The sequence below is a fragment of the Mugil cephalus genome, chromosome 16, assembly GCF_022458985.1.
Source record: "Mugil cephalus isolate CIBA_MC_2020 chromosome 16, CIBA_Mcephalus_1.1, whole genome shotgun sequence".
Lineage (NCBI taxonomy): Eukaryota > Metazoa > Chordata > Actinopteri > Mugiliformes > Mugilidae > Mugil > Mugil cephalus.
This window is the reverse complement of record NC_061785.1, coordinates 23,546,916-23,572,899: the sequence shown is the minus strand read 5'-3', so window position 1 is coordinate 23,572,899 and position 25,984 is coordinate 23,546,916. Positions and strand designations below refer to the sequence as shown.

Genomic DNA, 25,984 nt, shown 5'->3' with positions numbered 1-25,984 from the left:
CAATGTTGTCTTGCACGGTGAGAGAGATCCGGTTGATCAAGCCAACAAGCGCACAAAAAGAGGAATAGAAATGATGAAAGTGGCCTTGGTTTAAAAAAAAATGCTATGTGTGTGATTAGTAATATGACCTTTTCTTCCATAGATAGCTGTGAATTATTTATTAGAGAATGTCAGAGAAGAGGAATATAGATGAGGTGTGTGGTTGCTGTTAGCTCAATGTGTTTGAGACATTTAGCTCCAACAGATGTTGTTTGGTATGTAAATCCAAGCTGTGAGTATGCTTCTCACTACACACCCCCATTGTGCTGCTTTCCCAACTCTTTAGCAGTTACACACAATGTTTATGGTTGAGAATTACAGAGGCTTTAGACTCTGTTAAGCTCCCATGTTGGATGGCTTGTGAAAACCCCTCCCCCACACCTGAGTTGTTTTGTCTTAAATTATATTGTATATCATATAACAAAATATAGATTTATTAAAAAATTGCTGGAACAGGAATGAAATGGAGTAGTAGCCTATGCTATAGGACTGGGCGGTATGACAAAAATGTATATCGCAGTGTTTTTCAAAATTTTGACGGTATCACAGTATATCACAGTAATTTTTTTTTTTTTTTTTTTACAAGCATAATCACATGTTCACAACATTTTCAACTGGTTGACAGAGTAATTAATGGAGTAGACTAACTAAGGACAGAATATCCCACGCTAGTAGTAAAACTGGTTTGCATGGCTCCATTTTAGCACTGCCTGCTGATGTAGGAATCCAGGGACATTTACAGAGATTTAAAAAAAAAAATCTTTTTCAAGATGAAATGAAGAAACAGGGACAATTATGGTGGTGGCGCATTATTGGGTCTTTTGCTCCTTCAATACTTTATGGCAGAACTTTAAATGGTTAAATAAATTTGTCGTGTTGCTTTGGGGTGCAGACACGATGGCACGACAAACTTTGCAAACACTCTCCTTCTGCTCCACGTCCAACAATTTGAATCCAAAATGTCTCCAAATGAAGTTGTCCTACCTTTCTTTTCAACTAAAAGCTCAGGCTGGCTTTCTGCCATGTTGTCAATTGCTCATTCCACAATTGATCCACACACGTCACACCCTTGCTGCAGCTGCACGTGACAGAGGTACATCCACGGTGCTTTTACAGTGCTGGAACTTGCATACACGCCACGCGGCACATTAATCGCTTTTCTTCGATTACAGTGTTTTTACGATCCTGAGAAGCCAAAATTTGAAATTGCGATCAAAATTCGATTAATCGTTCAGCCCTATACAATATACGATAAATTCTTTACCAATTAAATTACAGATATCAAGTATCAAAGAAGGCCACAAGGCTACATTTGAACACATCATGACAAAGTAATTGACCCTCGCGTGATACTCATAATTACTAAGTAGAATGTGAGTGCGTCATAATACAATTCAATACAGCCTCAGAGCTGGGTGGGGACTTACGCCTTACTGGGGCACTGTCCACAGAGATAATATGTGTCAAACATACAGCCTGCATACAGCAAACTAGTAACATTCAGTTAGCTAGACTAGGAATTGTTGCTCTACAAATGAACTGGCGACTTATACAGAGTATATCCCGTCTCTCGCCCAATGACAGCTAGACTCTGATGTCCTGGGTCTCTGCTCTGCTGCTCCTACTCCTGACCTCTCTGTCAAGTCTTTTCTGGTGTTCAGATTTGTGTTTTTTGGGGCATTATCTTAATTGATCTTCCTCTCTGCCTGCTGGAGTTCACTCGTTCACGTTCACTTAATTCACATGAGGAAGAACAACCCTGGATCAAACAATTTCTAAGGAGGGGGCAGCAGTGTTGTTGAAATTATTAAAATTAAAATAAAATATTGTGTAACTGTATGGCTTTGTTTTCGGATTCATTAGTATGAATATATGTTGGTTAAGTTTCTGTATAATAATTTAGTCATAGATGTGACAGGGGGTTGTGTGTTGACTCTACTGGCCTGTGGGCCCTTAGAATTGTCATCACCTTTCCCCCCTAAATGACGGCGCTGCATCTGGTCACCCTATAAAGAAAAAGAAAAAAGAAAAAAAACAACCGATATGGCACCTTTTTTGGAACAAGGCTTCTTGTTCTTGTTTATTTTTCTGACAGACCGTTTCATCTTCAACACTTGAACACGCACCATTCCGAACGCTGTGTAATCAAATACTCTGGTATGCCAGTATATTAAAAATTCATTCAACGGAATAAATCATAACGGGAAAAAATACCGGTATTTGGTATGAACTGTTATACCGCCCAGTCCTACTATGCTATAATGTAGGTTAATTAGTAAACGTAATGTGATGTGAAGACTATTTGAGGAAAAAGCTATTGTACTTTACTTTACTCAACAACAGTTAATCTACAGCCTTAGGAAATAGTTACTTTTGATTAATAGAAAGTGAATACTTAAAATAAAAAAATTAATACAAATATATTGTGTCACTTGAAAGTATTTGTACCCCTAAAAATTTTCTACATTTCTGCATAAAAATTACTCAAAACATGTTTTGTTTTGTTTTGTTTTTATTTTAAAAGTAGACCGAAAAAACCCCAACCACTCCTGGAGACCCAATCAAAGATAGCTCCACACACATAAAAATTCGGTACCCAGGACAGATAACACCCAAGTAGAATTCTTTGGTTTAAATGAGAGGTTCATGATTGGAGACAAAATAACACCGCATTCCAGCATTAGAATTTCATACAGTCTGTGAAACATGGGAGTGGTGATGGCCTTGTCTGGGCCTGTTCTTCTGTATGTGGCCTTGACTTGCCATCCTTGATGGACCAATGAATTCTGAATTATACCAACAAATTCTAAAAGAAAATGTCAGGACATCTGTCTGTTATCTGATTCTGATGAGAAACTGGGTCACGCAGCAAGACAACAAGCCCAAGTGCCCAAGTCGTTGCACAAAAGAATGGTTAAAGGGGAACAAAGTTTATGTTTTGGGATGGCCAAGTAAAAGTCCTGACCTTAATCAAACAGAAATATTGTGGAAATACCAGAAAAAAGCGGTTCATTTTAGGAAATCCACCAACTAATCAGAAGTTAATGGACTTGTTTAGTTGGGTTATTGCTGTGCCTCGGCTGGATATGAGACAACTGGCCCTAGTGTGAGTGTACCCTTAGATGTGTACTAATCACCTCGGGCCAACTGGAAAATCAGCATTTTGATCCCTGGAACTTGCCACATGTCAGAGTGTCCTAAAAACATTTGCTGTTTGACCAGGCACCTCCACCCAATGCTCCTCCTTTTTGATTCTCATAGAATCTTGACTCAGTTGTTATGAAGTTGACATCAAGTGATCCAAGCATGATACCATTTTCTAACATTCTCCAGGGGAGAATTTCAAACTCGTTCTCTGTAATATGAACATCTCCATTGCCCCTCTATTTTTTTCTCTCTATCTGAACCAATGGGCTAAGTGAAATGGAGGGCATCAGCAAGGGAGTGTTTTTGGATGCCAGTGTAAGTTGCTGTCCTGCTTCCAGACAGTGATGAGTTTTGTTTTGACTAGGCGACACATGTAAAACAATGCTCACAGTCATTTCTTTGTTAACTGTTTTTCTTCATTGCGATTTTACTCAACACAGAAAGTTCAACGCTTCTATTTTACCACTTGCCATGTTGACGTAATGTGTGAAATCTGACACCAGGATTGTTAGCTTCCTCCAACTGAAACACAAAGTGACTAGACCAACTTTAGGTATGTGTGTTCAGATCTGGCCTTAACATCTGTCTCCAAATGTGTCTCCAGACCCGATCTCAGTTTATGCTCTGTATGCAAATAAACGCCTACATCATCTGAGGCGCAGTAGAATATTTTAACAGTGGTCATCTCAAATGGATCTCCACCACTCCTCCAAAACGATGAACCCTGCTGTTTTATGTGTATGCTTCACAACTTTGGTACATGCGCTAAGTTGTTAAACTCAGACTAGAACTCCAACCTTGGTGTTTTTGTGTGTACCATAATCTCCACTAAGAAAGGAAATACTGCATCAACATGATCCCATCAATAATAACCACAGTTGTGTATTCATGTTAAATACTTTAATTTAGAATTTCTTACTTGGATATGTCTATTTTTTGTATTTTAGTTGTATTTTAAAAGACTCCTATGAATAAACCTCACTTATGGTACTATTTTCTTTTTAAGTGTGCATTTATAATGGTGCTTGTGTGTTTTTCCTGAATGAATGAGGCGAAAGTCTGCTGACTTAGGAGGACCCCTGTTGAATGTAGACCGTCTCCAAATGTGGTCAGAGATCGACTCTCAAATGCAACTGAGATAGTTATATCAATTAATTACCAGGTCCTGAGCTTAAGAAAGAATCGTTGTGTAACAGGTTTCCCCCTGAGGAATGCATAACACTAGTGGCTCTAAAAACAGGAAGTAGCTTATAAAATAAGCTGTACCATCAAAGACACAATCTCGTTATTGCGGTGTGGAGTGATTGATATTCACTGAAGGAGGAAACTAAGGTCGTCAACAACTCCTCCCCCCTCTCGCTACATCCTTCTCCCACCTCCCAACCGTACCAGGCTGTTCCTTTCTGTAGCTGCAGATATCAGAGACTATTTGTCTTCTGCAACACACGTGCTCCATACACTTTTGCATACTCACTTAAATAGAGGTCTTCTTTGTTCTCTATGTCACCCCTAGAGCCAGTTCTGTGTTTGTGCGTGTGAGTGTGAGCGTGAGAATATATGGGCGACTGCTGTCCATAGGCCTCCCCTCTGAGTGGGTGAGTGAGTGAATGTGTTCATTTCAGAGGACTCTCACTCACTCTTACACACACAGCTAAGCTGTCACGTGAATCAGTTGACTTAGCCCTACTATGTTCCTCATGTTAGTCTGACACGATTACAGTGCACGGTATTCATGTGAAGTTAGTCTGATTAACCTTGATATACATAAAAATACAAATTTAACTAAGTTATAAATGTTTCATTGCCTTCCCGTGTTGACTGTGTAGGAGTACAGACAACAACTACACCAATGTTTAGTTGTGAGTTAAAAAACAGTGTTTTAGTCTGAGCTCAGCATAATACTACTAATAGTATGCATGTTTTGCAGCAGCTTCCTACTATTTTGACCACACTCTTGTAATCTGCTATGTTAAGCAGTCCACAGGGAAAGTTATGTGTTATGGCTTTATTGCAAAACCAACAACCAGAAGTATAGCTGCTGGCTGACAAGTACAGCTATTGATTACTGAAATATAAATAATTGTGATTATTTTGGTCATGACAATCGCACTTATTTATTTTGAGGTGATTATTTATAATAGTGGTGAGTTTTGGCATGACCAAGGCAAAACGAGGTTGACACAACACCCAGCTGACACAGCACCCCTGTTGAGTATAGGTGGTCTCTGATACCACTCAGAATGCATTGCTTTCATCCCACCAAAGGAATATGGACACATGCAACCCAGACCACCTTCAAATGTGGTCAGAGATTGGATCACTCAGATGTGATCGCAATGTTTCCTGGGGTGTTCACACCTGTCTTTTATGCTGACCATTTGCCGTAGCCCAAATCAGATCTTGGCGCAAGGTCTGAACAGGCCTAAACATTACAATGTCCAGAGGCACCGCATCACCACACCCTTTCGGACAAACTTTCCAGAGGTTGTGTTTAATTACAGCTCTGTTATTGGATTTCTATGCATTTTTGATGTGCCTTTGTCATGTCATCAAATTTAAAAGGCAGACTATAAATTAAAAAAAGTGCACTTTTTTTTATCACATAGATCTGTATAGTTTGGAAATTTGTTATTACTTGCTGCTTACTGGGTGACTAAATGTCTGGCCTGGCTTAGTTCTTAGGTTGGCCCAACTATTTGCAGTTGACTAGCCTTTGCCAACATATTGTCAAGCATGAAAAAAATAATAAGAAATTCATATGTAGCTAATTTATAAGTGAAGAAAGGAACTTGAATTAAAAAATATTATGTGTTTTTATGTACATGTACATGTTTCGGGTCTGTTAGGTTCATTTGTACCAGGCTGAAGAATACCACATACCTCCTGCTTGATGACACTTGGTATGATTGGGACACACTGTTAAATCCAGGCACGTGTCAAATTTAATGAAAGATATGGTCAATAATTCGAGAGAATGAGCTGTAATGTTGAGCGTCAGCTGTTTCCTATGACTTTCTTCCTATGCAGAATGGATTGAATACTACCATGCATATGCAGTACAGGCGCAGTGTGCAGGCATGCATGTTGGACAGGGCAGGAGGGATTTTCCCATACTTCTCTGCAGCTGCCCTAGATTCCACAGAACGATTGTCTCGCAACTCAGCTATTATTAGATCCGTATTATCAGTCGAGATGGAGTGAGAGAGGAGATAGGAAATAAAATGCAGTGAGGAAGAAAAAATATCAGAGAAAAAACTGTTACCTCCACTAGTTTACATTCTTGCCTTATATTATTCAGCAATATTCAACATTTTGTCTTTGGGTTTCCATTAGTGTTTAACATTTCAGACTGGTTATGATATAATTTGTTTTTTAGATTTAGATCTCATGGCATTTGACTGAATGTTGTTAGACCGTCTGTAAACACAACCGCAGAAGTGCTTGTGTGTCCAGGACATTTGATATACAGTGTTACAGGGAGACAGAGTAATGGCAGTGTTTGTGGATTACGTTTTTGCACAACTGGCTTAATTAATTAATCGACTGTCAAGTTTTTGGTATGAATTCAATTATTGTTTTTGTGTCTGGTTACTCAACCGTTTCAATGCATCTGACTTTATCAGGCTCACAGAGCTTAACAATCAATGGAAAGTTATTTGAGCAAATGACATCCAAATTAGAGTGTTTGATCCCTGTAGACACAAATCTGGTCTAATCAGGCAGACTGCTTAGGAAATTCAGTATATATTCTTAGATATGATGCTTATGCAGCAGAAACCACAGGAAAATGTGGGAATCTATTAAACATCATATAGATTTGCCTTGAAATGAGCAGTTCAGATTGTTTGGCTTAGAATTTCCCTCTTCATGTGTCTGCAACAACCTAGTGCTATTTTTGGATATGCCTTTTCCTTACCTCTTTTCCTTTGACCCCTCCTTTCGTCCTTTCTCCGGGGCCCAAACCCTTCGTATGGTGGAGATGAAGGATGAATAAAGGAGGGGAAGCTGTGCCACATCACTGCTCAATGCGGCTCACATTACACATTTGGTTTTTCTTTGTCTTCTAGGATTTATCTTCTTTTCTCCACGTTCTTGCTTCTCCTGTGTGTCCATGTGTTCATTCTCTCGACTCTCTGTACTGTTTTCTATGTCTGCACACATTGTATCATTCTCAGTCTGCTCTGGTTCTCATGTGGGTTTGACAAAGATGACCTTGTAGCAGAGGGGATGTCTCTTCATACTGTCATAGGGTATTACTTCAGCTCAGCTGCTCTCTTATTCTGTCTCTCTCCTTCAAATTACTTACATCCCAATGAATGTCCACAACAGAGCCCCTCTTCTCTCATCGCAGTTGTCTGTCTTTCTGTCTGGTAGCATTGCGTTGCATTACACTTTAACCTGGGTAGACCATTTTAAGGCCATAGATTTGCATACTGATGTTTGGAGTAACAGTCATCTGTCAACACTCTTGTGAGTCCCTCAGTGTTTTACTTCATGAATGCAGTCCACACATCCTCGTTTAAACAGATGGAAAAAAATAATTCTTTTGAGATGGCAATGCGATAATGGCTATGTGAGCTGGATATCACCCAAAACTCAGCTTCCTGTCAGTAAAACGCACACTGAATGTTTTGTTACTGCAAGTGACTACAGTTACCATCAACACTGATTATGCGTTCACATAAGAAGTGGAAAAAAAATGCAAGTTAAATGTCTGTTTTCTTTTCTCTCTGACTGATCAGTTTGAAATCCCTTTTTGCTGTTTTAGCTTTGATGACCATTGGGATGTTAATGCATGAGCCTGACTTGTAATAATAACCTTTCTAACGTAATGTTAATCTTAAAGGCTATTATACTGTTGTGATTGCTGTAGAAAGGTGAGCGGGCTCTTAACTGAAGCGTTACCAGAAAGGGGTACATGTTTGAAAAGGGCTTAGAGATGGAAGTAGTTGAGTCTTGTCTCAGGCTGATGACTAGGTAGCAGTGACTAATTATATTGAAGTAGTCTGAAACTCAGAGTGCATGAAAGCAGTGCACGTGCAGAGCCAATGAAAAGCAGAATGGCTGAAAACAAGACAGATGATGTATCAGATGACGTAGCTTCTGTTGTTTGTATTAGGATGGAACATCACCACAGCTGACCTACTTTTATTTCTTGGTTTTGTTGTGCTTTCTTCTCTGCTTTTTCTGTGTTCACATAGGAGAATTCTATCTTCATCCCCTGTTTTAACTGTCTATTTGCCAGGGGATGCCAGCGTCTCAGGAGCTGTGTCAAGATCCATGCAGTCTGTATAACTATGTAATGCCCAGTTTAGATAATTTCAGTGGGCTGTAGCTGTCCAATTTATTCCCCAGCTGTAAAGTTCAGTCTTTTGGAGGAAACAACCTTTCAGTAAGGTGTTTGAATAAATGGAAGGCTGTCTTATGGATTGTATTGCTGCTTTTACCATATTTAAACTCATAAAAAGGGGCTGGACTTAAGGATATTTGTCTTTCTCTTCATTCCATATGTAGCTCATATTTCTAAATATAAACAATGACATTGGCTAATCTTATCATAATCATATCATATATTCATTCTTGGCTTTAACCTCCTTTCTTGACACAATCACCTAATGTCACAGGAAGAGTGTTACTGACCGCCTGTTTTGATAGTTGTGTTTGTAGAGTAAAGTTAGCCTGTTAAGTATTAAGTGTTGAATGTCTCTCTATGCACTGATCTGTGCACGGTTGATCCAACTTTCATGTATTGTACAATGGCATCATGTTCGGCATCATGCCATATTGAGTGATCTTTCCCCTATTTAGTCTAATTCCAGTGTGGGTAAATATTTGATATCTTTTGTTTCAGTGTACTCTTCTTTCATGCATTGTGTGTTTTGAGAATAGCATGTCAGGGATTTAACAGTTGCTAACCACAGTATGTTCTGGTCATTGTCTTAATGTACAACACAAGTAGTGCATGTTCAAGACTGGACTTGTCTGTGGTGACACTGGGTCTGAAGTAACCTCTCCAGCTGGAGAGACAGTGTTTCTGTTGTTAAAGTAGTGGTGGGAAGGCCTGGGCTCAACTCACAAATTTTGTGTGTGTGTGCATTCTTTTTATTCTCTGTGCATGTTTGTGTGTGAGTTGGGGTTTAAGTAGATAAAGAAGTCTTTTTAGCTAGCCTGCATGTTGTCTGTGCAGTCAAGCTCAATTAATCTTTGAGTTTTTCACAAGCAAGATGGTGTGTGTGAGGCAAGGACGGAGCCGAAGATGGACAAAGTGACAGAAAGGAAAGCACGACGACTTGAAAACCTTATGTATTCATCAGAAAGGATTTTAAAAAATCATAACGTTGACCCTGCAGAATCAAGGGAGGCTGTAGACCGACTGATTTAGGATCAAGTACCTTGATGTCAAGGTACTTTCCAGTGGAATAAAAAGGGATGGAAATTAACAAAACAGTCCCTGTCTTCGTATTAATGTTGTCATGTCCTCTCCGTAGTAGCACTGCTGGTGCTCTTTTTAAAAGCCTGCTTTGTCTGTTCTCTCCTTATTGGTTGTGCGCTTTCATGTCTAATGTTTATTGGCTACTGGCAGCTGTAACGCCAGCCATCCACAAAGTATTTGTACAGCTGATAGTGATGGGCAGATTACAAGCCACTGCACCACTAAACACTAAAAATAATTAACAAAAGCATGTATTCGTACATACACATACAAAATACAATTCGACTCATACCTCTTTGGACACAGCAGATTATCAAAACATAAACACATACTGCATGCATCCATTTATCTGTCCAAAGAAAGCATCATGTAGACTGCCTTTTTAAAATGTATTTATTTTTTATTTGCCACACTTTAAATTGGCCTTTTTTTCTCTTTTGTTTATCAGTGTGATTGACTCTGTGAAGTTCCTTTCATGATGTCTTTTCTTTATGGTGGATGAGGATAATGAATGTGTATCTCACGGCAAGTGTTCCTCACTTGGATGAATGTTGTAAAGGGATATTTTATTTCCAATGAAAGTATCCTGTGAGCACTCGCCACTGTTGTCCTCCATGGACACCCAGACCTTTTCATGTTGTCCTCCATGGACACAGAGGCTTTTTACCTTTTATTTTTCAATGCATTAGGGTGGTCTGAATCACTTCCACTGAGAAATGTCTAAAGAGACGACTTCCAAAATGCAAATGCCACACTTGGAAACAACTCCAGACATGTAGCCTGCCTAACTCTTAAAAAGAAAACAAAAAAATATTGAGTTTTTCAGATAAATATATATACATATACATATTCTAAATATATATGATAGAAGTATCGTTTATATCAGTATTGTTGATGTTGCACTAAAACTGTTAGAGAGCTGCCAAGTTTCCTGTTTCTCCTCTCCCAAGTTCATTTTGCCCTGCTCTTCTCCCTCTCTGAACACAGCCAGCTCCTCCTCTTCCCATTCATTCACGAGTCCTAAAAGCAGCAACAACACTAAGAACACAGACAGGATTCAAGCTATCAAAGTGGAGCTGGCTGGTAAAAGAAAAACTATGGTGCTTAAAATCAGTTTTTAAAGCAGTTTTCATATAAATGTGCAGCAGTCTGTTAATAAAAGTGTCTGTTTACATTTGTGGCTTTGACTTGAAAGTATATCTTTATTGTTATATAGCGATGAGCCACAACATTATGACCACTGACAGGAGAAGTTGCGTAACATTGACTGACTTGTAACAATCCAATGTTCTGTTGGGAAACTTTTGGAATAGGCTTTCATGTGGATGTTACTTGGACAGGTAGCACCCACTTAAACCAGACCAGATCAGACTCCCCCCACCCCATAGCAATGACACTCCTTGATAGCAGCAGCCATCCCCAGCAGGACATGGTTTACAAACAACTCAAAACACATGAAAAACAAGGTGTAGTTGACCTGGCCTCCAAATTCTCTAGATCCCAAACTGATCAAGTGTGGGGATGATCCACAGAGGACCTTCCCCTCAACCCATAGGACCCAGAAACCCCCACTAACAACACTCATCATCATTCACATCATAAATGAAACGACTTTTGACTGAAATCCTGGATGAGGATCAGGATGAGGCTACACAGCAAAGAGCTCCTGCCAGTTTGGGTGTGAACACCCTCAGGTTATAGATGACAGTCTGCATTTGATGCCGTATTAAGAATATAACTGTAAATTGAATATTATTTTCACCGTGCGGTACAATGTACTCCTGTACCTGAGTCTGTGGTCATTTTCTTTCTTGGATTTGAAGTGGTTCCATCGATGTGTCATGAGAACAGTTGCCTGTCGTGATGGTGGAAGTGTGGCATCTGTTCTCCTTTGTTCTCTCTCTCTCATATCTACTGGCTGCGGCTCATAGAAGTCTACTGAGCTGTGTGTGCGTGTCCATGGCCAATGCTCACAGCCTCTGGTTACCATAGCAACAGACTCACCAGACACTATTTTCCCATTCCTGTCCATGCGTGTGTTTTCCTTCAATGAATACAGAGTGTACTCTGTGTGCATCTCTCGCTCTCCATTTCGTACAGAACGTGTATATTTCAGTTTTTTTTTCTTAGGCTGCACTGACATTTTTATGTGTTCATAATTAGAAGGCTGATAGTTAGATGTGATGCAGTACAATATGCTGAGACACTGAAACATTTGCTGTTTGTGTGTGATAGTGATGTTTTTGTTCAGAGTGATGACAGAAGAATTACCCGCTGTTTAAAATCCTGCGTTAATTGACGCAGAGGCTAAATCCGTAGCTGACAAAGACCTCCCCAGAAATGTAACTACGCGCTGCAGTGATGCGAGTGCAAGAGCTGTGATTCGTCCACTTGGTAGTAGCATGTTTCCGCTTCAGTATTTCCAGCTGCTTCTTCATTTCAGCAATTTTCAAATTGATTGTTTTGGATTAATAAAGGTTAACTGACAAGGTTTGAAGATTCAGCCGCCATTGTTGAGAGTGAAGCAGTAAGTAAAAATAAAAATGAACCCAACTGGTGTAAAAAGACACAGCACCATAGTTACATAGCAAGTCAGACTGAGCAGCGTGAAAGTATAAATGTCTTGCACTCACCACAATATTTGACTAACAGCTCCTGCTACTCAGTTGTGAGTAAACACCATAGACTGTACATAAATATGAAGTATGTGTCCCCACTTCACATTGGCCAAACTGATACTATTTTCCTGAGGATATGGGCAGTTTAGAATACTAGAATACTGAGAGTTTAGAATCAAACATACATGGAGTTGCATTATTGGCGACTCACCAAATACTGCCGCCAGACTAACCCGCATTTATTAATACTACGCTAATAATACTAATAATTCAAGATTAATACTACGTTATGCATCAGCATTATATTAACTACCTAAAATTGTAGAAACCATTCTTGGTTTGACATTTGACATGTATTGTGATGTGTATTTTAATGTTTCTAGTTTGGCCCATCCAAAGGTTGTGGAGCTCATGACCTATACTGCAGTCAGTCACCAGGGGGAGCTCTACTTGCTCTGGCCATCAGAGCTGTTCCGTGTCTGTCTTTGTATGGTCTACAGTAGACATGTATTTCCATGTGCAAAAACGTGAACAGATGGCTCGACAAATGTTACATTCTACCTACACTGGGTCGCGGTGTGGAGCATTTCAGCAGGATTCTTTATCTTCACATCTAACTCCAGTTCTGGGAACGTTTCACCTTGTATGCAAGAGACGTTCTTCAGATAAACACGCTGCCAACCTGCATCACGCTGTGTGTGATTGCTCTTCCTCCCCCATGCCCAAAACAAGCCCATTTAAGCCTTTGTCTCATGCCAGCTCCCCCTTGTGGGTATTTCACGCCACTACTCCACCTCGCTCTATTCCTGTTCTTGTCACCAACAGACACCACAACTATAAGGCCAGCAGTGGTATTATTTTCAAACAAATCATTCATTTGTCAGGACATTATCTCCTCCAACAAGCTGGATATGTTTTTTTCTGACAGAAAAAGCAGTGGTGCTATTATCAGTTGTCATGCCATGATATGACAGGGTTTTGATTTCAGACAATTTTAACATTCACGTCTGCTGTCCACGTCTGATTTCATGCATCGAATTCACTTTTTTAATTTAGTGAAATCTGTTACCTCCCCAGCGCATGTTAAAAATCACACCCTGGACCTAGTATTGTCTTTTGGCCTCTCACTGAGCAATTTTGTCCTCCATGATATCTGTGTGTTTGACTACAAGGTTATTCTATTTGACACTGAGCTTCCTTTACCTACCTACAAAACTGAATGTCCAAATTTGCTCCCACATAGTGAATTCTAGCACACCTAGCCAGTTTTCAAGTGTCTATTTTGCTAATTCCTATCACCCTCCGACCTAGAAACAGATATTCATGCATTTATATCACCCAGGCTTGACTACTGCAACTCCCTGTACTCGGGTATTACCCAGACAACCATCCCCAACTAGTCCAAAACGCTGCCGCCCGACTATTAACAAGGTCAAAGAAACGAGACCACATTCATTTTAGGATACACTTAAGAATACTTCTGCTTGTTTATAAATCGCTCCATGATCTCACCCCTTCATATATCTCTGAACTTCTCACACCTTACATCACCACCAGAACACTCAGACCGTGGTATGCTGGCTGTGCCACGTTCGGGGGAAAAAAAAGGCGAGTGACCGGGCCCTTTCTGTTGCAGGCTCTCGGCTCTAGAACAGCCTGCCAGAGGCTGCTGAGGCTTTTAAGAAGAAAATTAAGACCAATCTTTATTCCCTGGCTTTCAATGGCATTTGAGCTGGTCAACTTGGGTGTAAATAGTTTTTCATTTGTTGATGCAGTGATGTCGATCTGTAATTTTTAATGAGTTGCCCACAGCGGCGTGGAGGAATTTTATCCTCCTCCTCAGGGCAGAACTTTTTTTATTTACTTAAACTTTGGTGGCTTTCCTCACATGAACTTGGTTGGGCGTGTCGTCTTGCTACATGACCCTGCAAGACCACGGCAAGAGGGTCCGACTGCGGCCTTTCTGTGTGGAGTTTGCATGTTCTCCCTGCGTCTGTGGGGCTTCTCTCCGGGTACTCCACCCACCGTCCACCGTTTTTGCTTCACCTCTGGTGGCTCTTATAGTTGTTAAATTAAAATTTGTAAAACCAGATAGTGGAAGAGGAGCAGAACCGTGCACCGTTCATGAAGCTCATGAAAAAAAAAAAAGTAATAAGGTTTTTCCAACTATGCAGTTTATACTTTTTTTTTAGAATATGACAGTGATGGAATCTGAAAGGTTTTTTTATCTAGTGTTTTGAGTGCTTGTTTGTATGTTCCAGTAGTTTTATTACAGTAGAATGTGCATTAGACCAGCTCATCAGACAGTATGTGATAGTGAATGTGAATTGACCATTGAGAAGAAGTATACCTTTGCTGTTTAAACTGACAAGACATTCCTGATGAATCTGAAATTTGAAAGACTAAACTTTACTTTGTTGCTGACTTGTTTTATGTGGGTTCTGTAGCTGAAATGTGAGTCCTTTTGCAGTTCTAAATATTTATATTCTGTGGTAACTTGTAGTTTCTCTCCTGAAATTAAAACATATGGTGTCATGCTAACATTGTTATTTTTCGAGAAATACATACCGACAGTTTTAGATAAATTCAACTGTAAACAGCACTGATTTAGCCAGGACGTAATCTTTAACAGAGTGTCAGTCAATTAACAGCAACCTCCCCGCTGTGTTCCTCTGACCAAGAATCACTGTATCATCAGTGGACATTATGAAGTCACATGTCTCACACACAGTTGGGAGATCATTAATGTACATGCTGTATATGTTGGGACCTAATACAGATCCTGTGGAACACTAGTTCATGGTTGAAGGTTATAAATGACTGTCATTTATAACCAACTGAGAGTGGAAGGAAAGGTAGTATTTGACGAGGTTCAGAAATTCTGTGGAAAAATTAAAGTTCAGCAGTTCATTTAGTAATATTGAATGATTGACAAATGCATAGACCTGCGATAGACTGGTGACCTGTCCAGGGTGTACCCCGCCACTCGCCCAGTGACAGCTGGGATAGGCTCTAGCCCTGGTCCAATCACCACTCCCATGTTTCATGGACCGTATGAAGTTCTGGAATGCAGTGTGATTCTCTAGTCATGAATCTATCATTTAAACCAAACAATTCTGCTTTGGGGTTATCTGTTATTGGTCCATGGTGACCTCTTGAACTATTATGCAGTTTCTTCTGGAGTTGTCTTTGTTGGACGAACACTCCTATGGAGGGGGACAGTTGTCTGAGATCTCCTCCCTTTGTTCACAATCTGATGGTTGATTTGTTGATTGCAAACTCTTTAGAGATGATTTTTTGATGATGTGTTTACTACCGTGATGATCTACCACAACTCTTTTTCTGAGGTCTTCAGAAAGCTCTTTTGTCCTTGCCACACTAACGTGCTGTGAAGATTGGATTGTGACAAATCCCTGATTGTTTAACACTAAATGGGGCACCGGATGACACCTGAGTCTCATTACACTGATTAGAAACACTTCTGAACAGATGGACTCTAATTTGGCCTTGAAATTAACTTGTAATCCTAATGGTGCACTAACGTTTGCGCCTCACCAGTATGTAATATTGACTGATTTTCTTGAATAAACATATACAAAAGCATAATATTTTAGAATTGGCTTGACTGTGTTCGCTCTAACTACTGTCGGGACTTGAAAATTGTAATATTTTGAGTCCTCATTATGCAAATATGTAGAAGGTTTTTTGCAAATTCTTTTAAGTGACACTGCATGTTGGAAAGATATTCCGTAAAACTGAAACCTGAGTTTTGAAAGGGAGACTTGGACTGTTATTTTCAGAGCTAACTGTATAACACACACTTTTAACAGGTTCACCCATGACCAAATTGCATTTCACATCATGTACTTCAAATATGCATTCAGAATTATGTTGTCTTTCTCGAACTCCCAGATTCTACTGTGGTCATAATTGCATCCGTATTAAAGCACCTTAATTATACATGAGGTTGAATGTAGTGTAGGCCTGGCCTTTAAATGTGCCTTGGGTAAGCCGTGTCACAGCAAGGAGTTTACAACAGCAACATTACTTTGCTAATGAATACTTCCCAAATGATGCAGGTGAATACCAATCGCTGTACAGAGCACAGAACTAAGGTCCAGTCACAAATGGTCACTCATGCTCAAACCACTAATAATGTCAATGTCCGTTCATTTGTAAAGTACATTTTAAAAACAAAAAATGTTGACCCAAGTGCTAGACACTAGTTGTCAAGGCATATAAAAATATGTAAAAAAAAAAAAAATACAACCTGAAAGGCACAGAAAATGAAAAAATACAGACAAAATGAAAAACAGTGAATTAAAGAATGCCTTGTTACATTAAAAAAAGAAGCTCTCAGACTCAATTAAATAAAAGTGCATCTAAAACAAACTTTTATTCCTAAGCAATCAAAATAAAATTAAACAAGCAGTACTCATTTTAAGCTTGTTGCTCAACATTGGATGAATGGAATTATGTTAACTTGCTTGCAAACGATTTAATTCAAGTAAAACTAATGAAGCGTTTAACATAGCACAGGTGTAAGATGATCTTTGTGGATGAGTGACCGTTCACTTCACAAGTGTTATTGTACAGTTTTACTCAATGCTCCTGGGGATTCAGCTGCTTGTCCAGTTTGTTGAGATTGTATTTGTGATGAGAGCATTCACTCCACCCACCTTCACATAAATGTTAGAAGCCTGAGTGACTCCACAAAAGAGAGGCACTGAGGAATATATGGACTCTCTGAGACTAGTGGAGAAATGTTCTGTCAGACAGGTAGGACTGAAATAAATACCCAGAGATAAGGAGACTATGGTCAATAGTATGAAAGGCAGCTGTGAGATCTGAGTTGGTCATCTGAAATGTTGTTGTGTCAGTCTAATGTTGCACACCAAACGTTATATCAAGACACCACTAAACTAAGCTCATTTATCTGTAACATTGTAATTAATAGTCTTTTCTCTCTGTTGTATGCAGGTATATGTGGAATTTGATGACCAGGAGTGGGAGAAGAGAGAGTGGGTGAAGGTTTATGAGGATTTCCAGCTGTTTCTACTGGAGCACCAGCTGGTCTGGGCCAAGAGGAAGGAGGGAGCAGCAGCAACAGCAGGAGGAGGCGGAGGAGGAGGCGGAGGAGGAGGAGGAGCAGGAAGCTTGTTGCAGGGAACCAAGGCAAAACACATACAGTGGCCTGGCCTGGTAAGATTTGTTTTCTTTTTGCAGGCTGGACACAATAATTGATTATGTCCTTACGCATCCACCAGATGGGTGATGGCTTAGCAGGAGCCCTTCCACACTTAAACTCTGTCATGGCTTTCATCAGTTTTACTCAGTTTGTCTCATAGTAAATTTGAGGATGTTGCACTAGCTTGAAGCTTAATTTTTACCATCTATTCTATGGTTTTGTGTGCTAAACTCCAAAGTCTGCTTTTTACTGTTTTCCTAATATTGTTGGTAGTTTATTATGCTTTTCAACTTTTCCTTAACCCACTAATTTCCAGATATCCCAAAAACTTGATCTTTTGTCTTGAGGATGGTAGATGTCTTAAGAGTTGCTTGTATGTGGTGGTTTTGCTGTCGTGGTGGTCTGACTCACTTCTTCATAGCATCCATTTTAATAGTTCTGAACAGTTGCCACAATGAATGATTTGGGCTTTTTTAGATGAACTAATTTTCCCAGTGCCTAGCAGCATGACATTGCCACAGATAGACTTATTCTACAATTGATGCATTTATCTGATCGATGTTATCAGTTCTGATTTTCTGATTTGACACTAAACTTGGAATTAATGGTTCAAATGCTAGACCCAAAGAGCCTATTTTTGGAACACATGTCTAACTATGAATTGAAGTTGAATTTCTGCTTTATGTGGTGAACTGACCACTAGACAATAAAGATGAAACCTCACTTTAAACATATATGTTTAATTTGAGTGTGTGTTTGTGTGGGGGTGTGAGTGTGAGTGCATCATTCTCCATCTGCTCTGTGTCTCTGTCATCACACACATGCTTTGCTGTGGTGGCACTGTGGTGGCTGTGGTGTTTTTGTAGTTGCTGTACAGACACACACTATATCCTACACACTGAAGACAACTATGGCTTGTATTCTGTATTTTATGTAGGCACTGAACTCTGCTGTTTGTGGCGTTAAACTTAAGTTCTTAAATCCGTCAGAGCTAAGTGGTTTTGTGTCTTTCTCATACTGAAAGATCTATATCTTAGTGGAGTGGTGGAATTCTTTTTTTGACAGAGTGCATGTGTCTTTGTGTGTGTGCCCATCGGTGCCTGAGTATGTGTTTGTGGAAATGTGATTCACTGTTTTGATTATGTAATAGCACAGCGCCATCTGGCACACGCATGGGACATACAAGTTAAAAGAGGTACACACATGCACACATTTTTCTTCTGGTTGTTTTTCTCTCCGTCTGACTCCAGTTTTTTCACTTTGTCATCATGTTGATAGTCACCTGACATCAAAATAGTTCACACACAAAGATGCATTAAGTCTGATTTAGTTTTTTTTTTAAGAAAACAGTCCTCACGGAGGATGGTGGGTATGCAAACAATTTTAGGTTTATCTCATTGAACTTAAAAGAGTAGAATGAATATGATATGATAGCTGTAGTTGTATGATTAGTAAAACATCTAATGCTGGTATTTGAGCTCTTACCATGAATTGGACTTGATAGACATATTTGACTTCAACACCAATAACTTATGATTTCACTTGGATTGAGGCTGTTGCCTTAAAAATACTTTGTACCTTACACCAAGCCCAGCGATCAAACAATCGAACATGTATGATTTAGAAGAAGGGCCACACAGTCTACACTCTAGTCTGTTCTGTCCCTTGCTTTTCTCTTGCAGAGAGTTATGATGACACAGTCATGGTGGTGTACTTACGTTTGTGTTCCATCTAACCATCAACTACCTTTCCCTGCCTTAAATTTGAGCAGTTAGCTGAAATAGTTTTTGGTATTTTTGTAATGGTCATTTTCCTTCTATTGCATGATTTATGGAAGAAATACGATATAATCATGAAGCCTGTCTCTTCTGATATTGCATGCTGTTGCATCAAAGGAAATGAGTTTAGTAGCTATGTCTCAACATGGTCTCTTCTCTATGTATCAAACCAAAAGGAGATGCAAGAAGAGAAATTCTAGCTATGTCACGACGCTGCCAGCTTACCACAAGGTCAGGAGTTTCACTTTTTTGACCGTTAATTTTAGCAGCACCATCATTTTTTTTACATCTGTTCTTGTTTGCTTGGTGCTTAGTTTTTTGTGTCTTAAAGGCAAAAATGGTACTTATAGATGAACAGACGGCACCAAACATGTAACACCAACCTTGATCTGCATTTCTCTCCTCATCCTTGGCATCTACTTTGTGCTCATTGTTATAATGATCATGCTGTTTATATCAGTTAAGAGCAGAATGTCTCATGTATATGCTTTAACCCCAGGTGTGTGAATTGATAGGGTAATAAATGACATTCTAAAGAGATAAGAAAGGACCTTTCCCCGACTCTCATGGAAACAATAATCAGCTACTAGGTGTATATTGGGTGGGTACAGACAAAAAAAATGTTCACACATATTTTGCAATTCTGACTGTCACTGTTCTAGTTTCCTCTCATTTTGTTTTATTCACATGGGAGGAAGTGCTTGCACCTCCCCATTCACTTCTGTGTGTGTGTGTGTGTGTGTGTGTGTGTGTGTGTGTGTGTGTGTGTGTGTGTGTGTGTGTGTGTGTGTGTGTGTGGAGGAAATGAGCCTTCAGTAGGTTTCCTATCTGACAAGGGACTGATGAGATGTTTTGTGAAAAAGGATTTGCTGATTTTTGCTGCAAAAGGAGACATTTTTGGTATCTGCTCTGCCCATTATCCTTTTTCTTACAGTCTCATGCATCAGAGATGTAAATGTTACAATTGACATGGTACAGTGTTTCTTGGACATTGATATATTCCTGTGTGTAAGGTTCACATGCACACTTACAGCTCCTTACGCACTGATTCATTACTTGCATTATTAGCAAATAATTGTTCCTCCCTTAAATAAATGGATGACAAGGATGGCATTGTTACAAGAAAAATGCAGGCATTATGTTTTGTATCTTTGGGTTACACTGACATGATGAACATTGTGGGGCAGGTCAGTGTTTCCTCATGGTTAGACCCTGATTACAAGGAATGAACATTCTTTAGCACCTTATTTGTCAGTGCTAGATGAAAACACACTTGCAATAAGTGCTTTGTCTCAGTTGCCTTGTGAACGCAAACTGCATCAAGATTAAATGCAGCATTGTAACCGTAGCATTGTGTGAGTCATGAAGTGTGTTGACACATTATCTGTATGGATGAAGTAATGTCAGTACTTCCACACTTCTCTTCAGGAATAGTACATTCAGTACAAGCGACAATTCCTTGTGCAGCTGTAGCTCACACAAGTATCTAATTTTCAAACCGCCACACTACTGTTTGTGACCAAGCCTGTATTTTAGCTGAAGTTGCCTGTGGGGTTTTCTTTGCTTCCTAATCAAATTTCCTTTCCGTTATGCCTGAAATTTTTGTTGGTCTATTTGAGCTTTTCTTTATGTCAACAGTTAATAACCAATACCCTCATCAGAGGTCCAAAGACATGTAGATAAACAAGTCTTTTTTTTTTCTTTCTTTTTTTTTTAATAGAAAAGAAAATGTATCCTTCTCACCAGAAATATAGTTTTTTGATTTGGGTTTTAATCTCCATCCAGCCTTGCAAACATTGACTAATTAGTTTTTGTGTGACGCACCAAGCTGATATTAGGCTGTTGGCTAGTATTGAACCATTGGATCAGTGATCTAGTTGACAGAGCATGTTGAATTGGTGGTATTGGTGGATATCACCTTTGATTGACTGTTCAGTTTAGCAACATAAGCAGGAAAATGGCTTGGTATGGCTGTATGTAGCACTTTTTTGTATCCTAGCTCTGAAGCTTATTCCAAACAAAAACTATCGAAAAACAAGGCATAGGACAGTTTTTATTGAAGTCTGAGGGCCGTATTTCTTTTTAAATACCCTAAAAAATTAAAGCAAGAGTATATCATCAAGTCAATACTGATCTATTAAGTAGAAGAGGGGGCTATTTCAGTAGATTAGAGATGATCCCTAAAACTGAAATGGTTTTAAAGATTGATGCCACTGACATTTTTCTATCCTACTCTTTTCTGACTATTTTTCACTAGTTTTGCATTTGGCTAAAGTAGCATGAGGGTTACCTAGACCCTACAGAGGTTGCACAGGCAGTCCAACTGCTAAAGAAAGGCAGAACATTACTTGGCATTGCCAGGAGGTTGCTGTGTTTCCCAGCACAGTCTCAAGAGCATGGAGGAGCTGGCAGGAGAAAGATGGTTACTCCAGGAAAACTGGATTGGGATATAGATGGTCCTCGACCAGATTTCTGCTCCTTTTATACAAGGAGGAACATGATGGCCACTGCCAGATGTACAGAATGACCTCCAGCAGGCTACTGGTGTGAATGTCTCTGACCAAACAATCAGAAACAGACTTCGTGAGGGCAGCCTGAGGGCTTGACGTCCTCTAATGGACCCTGTGCTTTCCACCCGACAACGTGGCGCTCAACCAGCTTTTGCCATAGAACATCAGAATTGTCAGGTCCAACACCCGCCCCCTCGTGTTTTTCACAGATGAGAGCAGGGTCACCCTGAGCACAAGTGACGGGTGTGAAAGGGTCTGGAGAAGCATGTGGAGAACATTATGCTGCAAGTAACATGGTTCAGCGTGACCTGTAGTTGCTTATTTTCTGGGGTGTCTTTCATTTCAGCCTTCTTGGGGTTGATAATTCATTTACCTGAAATGATGTGGCATCCTTTCGTTCCTGACACATTACCAAGTCCAAACCAGTATAGCTGTCTAGCATGGCTTTTGTCCTTTTGACAACATCTTCACCTTACCATCTGTTCTTGTGGATAGTCTGTTGTTGATGGTGTGGGATGGCCCTCAGATCAATGAGCTAACTGAGAACCTTCACAGACATAAGAACACACTCATACATTAGGTTCATTAATTATCATTATGAATAACAAAATAAGATGCATATTCATAATCTAATGTATTAGTGCAGCATATCTGTCATCTGATGTACAAGGTGCAGTTCTGTTGGATGCCCATCGACAAAGTGGTGGCAGCAGACATACACTCTGTTTGGAGGATATTTTAGTTTTAAAGTTGCCATGCTAGCTTTCGTTCCTCATTGCTTAGCATGGAGTGCTGGGCACAGTGCACAAGGTACGAGCATTCTTGTCTTAGATGTAACTCAAAACAAAGACTTTCAGATAAACTTTTCAGTTTCTTTGAATTGTTGTGGCAACCAACAATGGCACAAGTTGTGTTAAGCAGTAGCGGGGCACCAAGAAGATGAAACTGGCAAGTGGAAATAGAATTCTGTTGTGGCAACTTCCATAGGCTTTTGAAGAAATGTGTTTTTTGTTTGTTTGTTTGATTTTTTTGTTTTTATAGGTGAAATTCATACTGTACTGGTGATTTAGGATCAAATCAAGGGGCACACACTCCTGCATGTATGGCTTCATATTTATACTTGGACTTGTGTTATATTATAAATATATTATATTTGTTTTCTGTTGAGCCATTTTCATTTGCATGTTTCTCTTTCTGTTGTTAGACAACAATATGAGAACGTATTGACCAAAATGTTCCCCATTAAGACTGCATTATTAGCCTTTCACTTCCAAGATATGAAAATGCCTCATTATTATTTTAGTTCCTTCAAGCTTGGGTCCTCAAAGATCTCAGATGTTGTTCCTGGAAGCTTCTGGAGCCACTCACCCAATTTGTGGCTCACAGTGTTCATATTGATCTTCTGTTTAGAGCACGTCCCTGTGCTGCTTTGATTATTGCTAATGTGGTTTCCTTTCTTCAGTCAGTGGTGTGTTACATTCGGGGGTTTGTCATTCTCTGGTTTCCATTGCCTGAGGTCCTTACTGAGCATTTCATCACATGTTGTTTCATCCCTTCAGCCTTGCTTTTGGGCTCTTATGGGATAGATACACTCACTAGTCCTCACCCTCCTTTCTTTCTTTCAGGTAGCATTTTAACAGTAACCTCTGGGTCTGTCCATAAAATGTCTAGTTGTTGTTCCTGTAGCCCCTCTTCTCATGATCTTTGCCAGGTTAATTCAGGCACCGTCCAACCAGTGGGACTCATGTGACTCATGCTAGTATCGTTATTAGTAATGAAGTAGGCATGATTTCTTTAATGTACATCTGTATAACATATTTTATTCTTTACTGTTATGTTGTCTTAATACAGATGAACAAGTAGAAGAGTTTGGAAAATGTGTGTAAATTAATGAGAGAAGCTGAATTTAGCAGTGCAGAGGGCAGGGGCAGATTGATATACACAAAGAGTGCAGTAGCAGGCAGAATGAAAGAGTGACAACACAGAGAGAGTTGTAAGAGAGCAAGAGTGTGTCAGGCACACATAAGGGGGAGGGGGTGTTAGTGTGTGTGGGCTGGCCCTGCCTCCATTCCTCCCACCCTCACTCCCTCCTTGCGTCAGCAGCAGTTAAAATGTCGGCTGTGTAGCTCGTGCTCCGTTCTGCTTTCTCTCCCTCTCAGTCATCTATAATTTCTTACCATAAGAGGAAACCACACTCTTGCTCTTTCTCTTCCTTTTTTGCTTTTGTCATCCTGTATTTTCTTTCTTCCTGTTTCTCCCCTGGTTGCCAGATCAAAGCTAGTTTCCTACAACACTATTGAGCCTTGTCATTGTTTGGAGACGGAGGAGAGAGGTAATGTTACAGTGTTATGTCCTCTGCTGTTGTTCATTATTTGTTTCAGAAATGTTGCTGCTTTTCATTTTCATGACACTAGATAGAATGGATTGCAACTGCCTGAGAACTGGACTCAGACTAGAATATATGGTAATTCTTATCCATTGTAGATGTCGACATGTAAGGTGTGTATGTGTATGTCTGGTGGAGAGCTGCTTCTTCTACTAAAATTATGTAATCAGTACCACATTACCCATTTTCCCTAAATTCCGGCTTATCGTGTTTATTCGAGTGATGCTGTATAGGTGTCTTTTCCCCTGTTGTATTTTTTTTATGACACCAGTTTTGACCTGACGCTTTGGTACAGAATTGCATGCAGTTTCCAGCCTGGTGGTAGTGTCATGCGTCTCATCTTGCCTTTTCAGAGAGATTCTTAATTATATGCTGGTGATACACTGCAGTTTCTCTGATAGTCTTGGGTTTGATTTCGGGAGCTCCTGTGTCTGTGTTGTATAACTGGTCTTTATCAGTTTACTCTTTAATTAAATACTAGTAGTCTGGTAGAAGAGACCAAAAACAGTTTCACTATTGTCTACATGTGATTGTTGCACAGTTTTATGACCTTGATAAAATGCTTGCTATTTGCTCTTCAAGGGACGACTGGCTCCAATAGGTATATGTTCGTCTGTGATGATGATGATTGTCTGCTGATGCCAGTGTTCAGAGCATGTAAGGAGCCAGTTGGTGATACATTCTTTGGGGGCCCAGGGGCATGTCTTTTCTGATCTTGTTATGAAGGTCGTCGATCAAACTATTTAGGTAGAATATCAGTGGGTAATAATTGTAGCTGAATATTCAGAACTCCCCCGAGCTTCATTATGATTGTAATTTCATTACAATCATAATTTCATTTATTTTTATTATTTTTTTTTATCTTACTTTACTGCAAAAATGATATCAAAAAGAAGGTCTATCATCCTAAAACCCTACCTACCCAGGGATCATCCACAACATCAGACTCTTTTATTATTTTTATTACTATTGTTGAACTTTTAGAAATGCTGTAACATATGAGTGACTTTGAGCCCTCTTGATGTGAATGATGGATCCTTCTCTATTCTGGCACTCCTGTACCTTCGCCCTGCCTCTAGTACAGGAGATCATTTTAACATGTTCTGTTAACAGACTGAGGTACTGTGCGGGATAATCAGGGACAGCCCTCGACTGGTCGCCCTCATACAGGTCAAACGCAAGCTTTTATTTCTGTGAATATTTTTAAGTCATCTATATGTAACATATGTGATATATGGGGTGTCTCAGGGGTTGGCTCTGGGACCTTTGTACATGCTTCCTCTTGGTCACAGAATTCACAGGCATGGCGTCTCATACAAGTTTTACACTGAATCTCAGTTCTACTACTTGTTAACCCATCAGACCTGAATGCGTTAAGGAATCGTCTCCATGACATTAAAAAGTGGATAATCAACAATGTCCCGCAGCTGAACTTGGACAAGCTTAAATCCTTGACCACAGCAGATGACAAATTGAAATCGTCTCTCTGTTAGTTCCCTCCGCAACAGTATCAGTCTTATTGTGAGGAACCAACTTTTGCGTCTGGTCTGACAGCAGCCTAAGATTTGAGTCCCATATAACACAGCTGGCGATGTCTTTATCATCTCACAAACCTTACCAAATTGCAACTGTAGCTCAGTAGGTAGAGTTGGTTGCCCAGGAACTGTATTGTATTTAATCGTAGAGTACTATTCCATTAGTATATTATGGTGTTTTATGACATTACGAATACTGTCTGGAAAAAAACATAAGCAAATGAGAGATTAGCCGTTACGCGGATCACTAATTCTGGTTGTTGAACATTCCATAATTAGTTTTAAGTTTGATCTGTATATCCCCGTTTCATGTTGCTGAAGTGGGTGTGTGACACCAACCAGTCAAGCGT

At 39.7% G+C, this 25,984-nt stretch overlaps 1 protein-coding gene across 3 annotated transcripts in view; it reads left to right on the top strand.

The window, feature by feature from the left end:
* jmjd1cb (jumonji domain containing 1Cb) overlaps positions 1 to 25,984 on the top strand; it is a 92,421-nt gene that overhangs the window by 24,916 nt on the left and 41,521 nt on the right. For 2 of the 3 annotated variants that reach the window (XM_047608414.1, XM_047608413.1), the window contains exon 2: positions 17,218 to 17,439. In XM_047608414.1, coding sequence (XP_047464370.1) covers positions 17,218 to 17,439 — 222 coding nt within the window. Of the gene's footprint in view, positions 1 to 17,217; positions 17,440 to 23,811; positions 24,046 to 25,984 lie in introns of those variants that run through there. The other variant, XM_047608415.1, reaches the window with a different exon arrangement.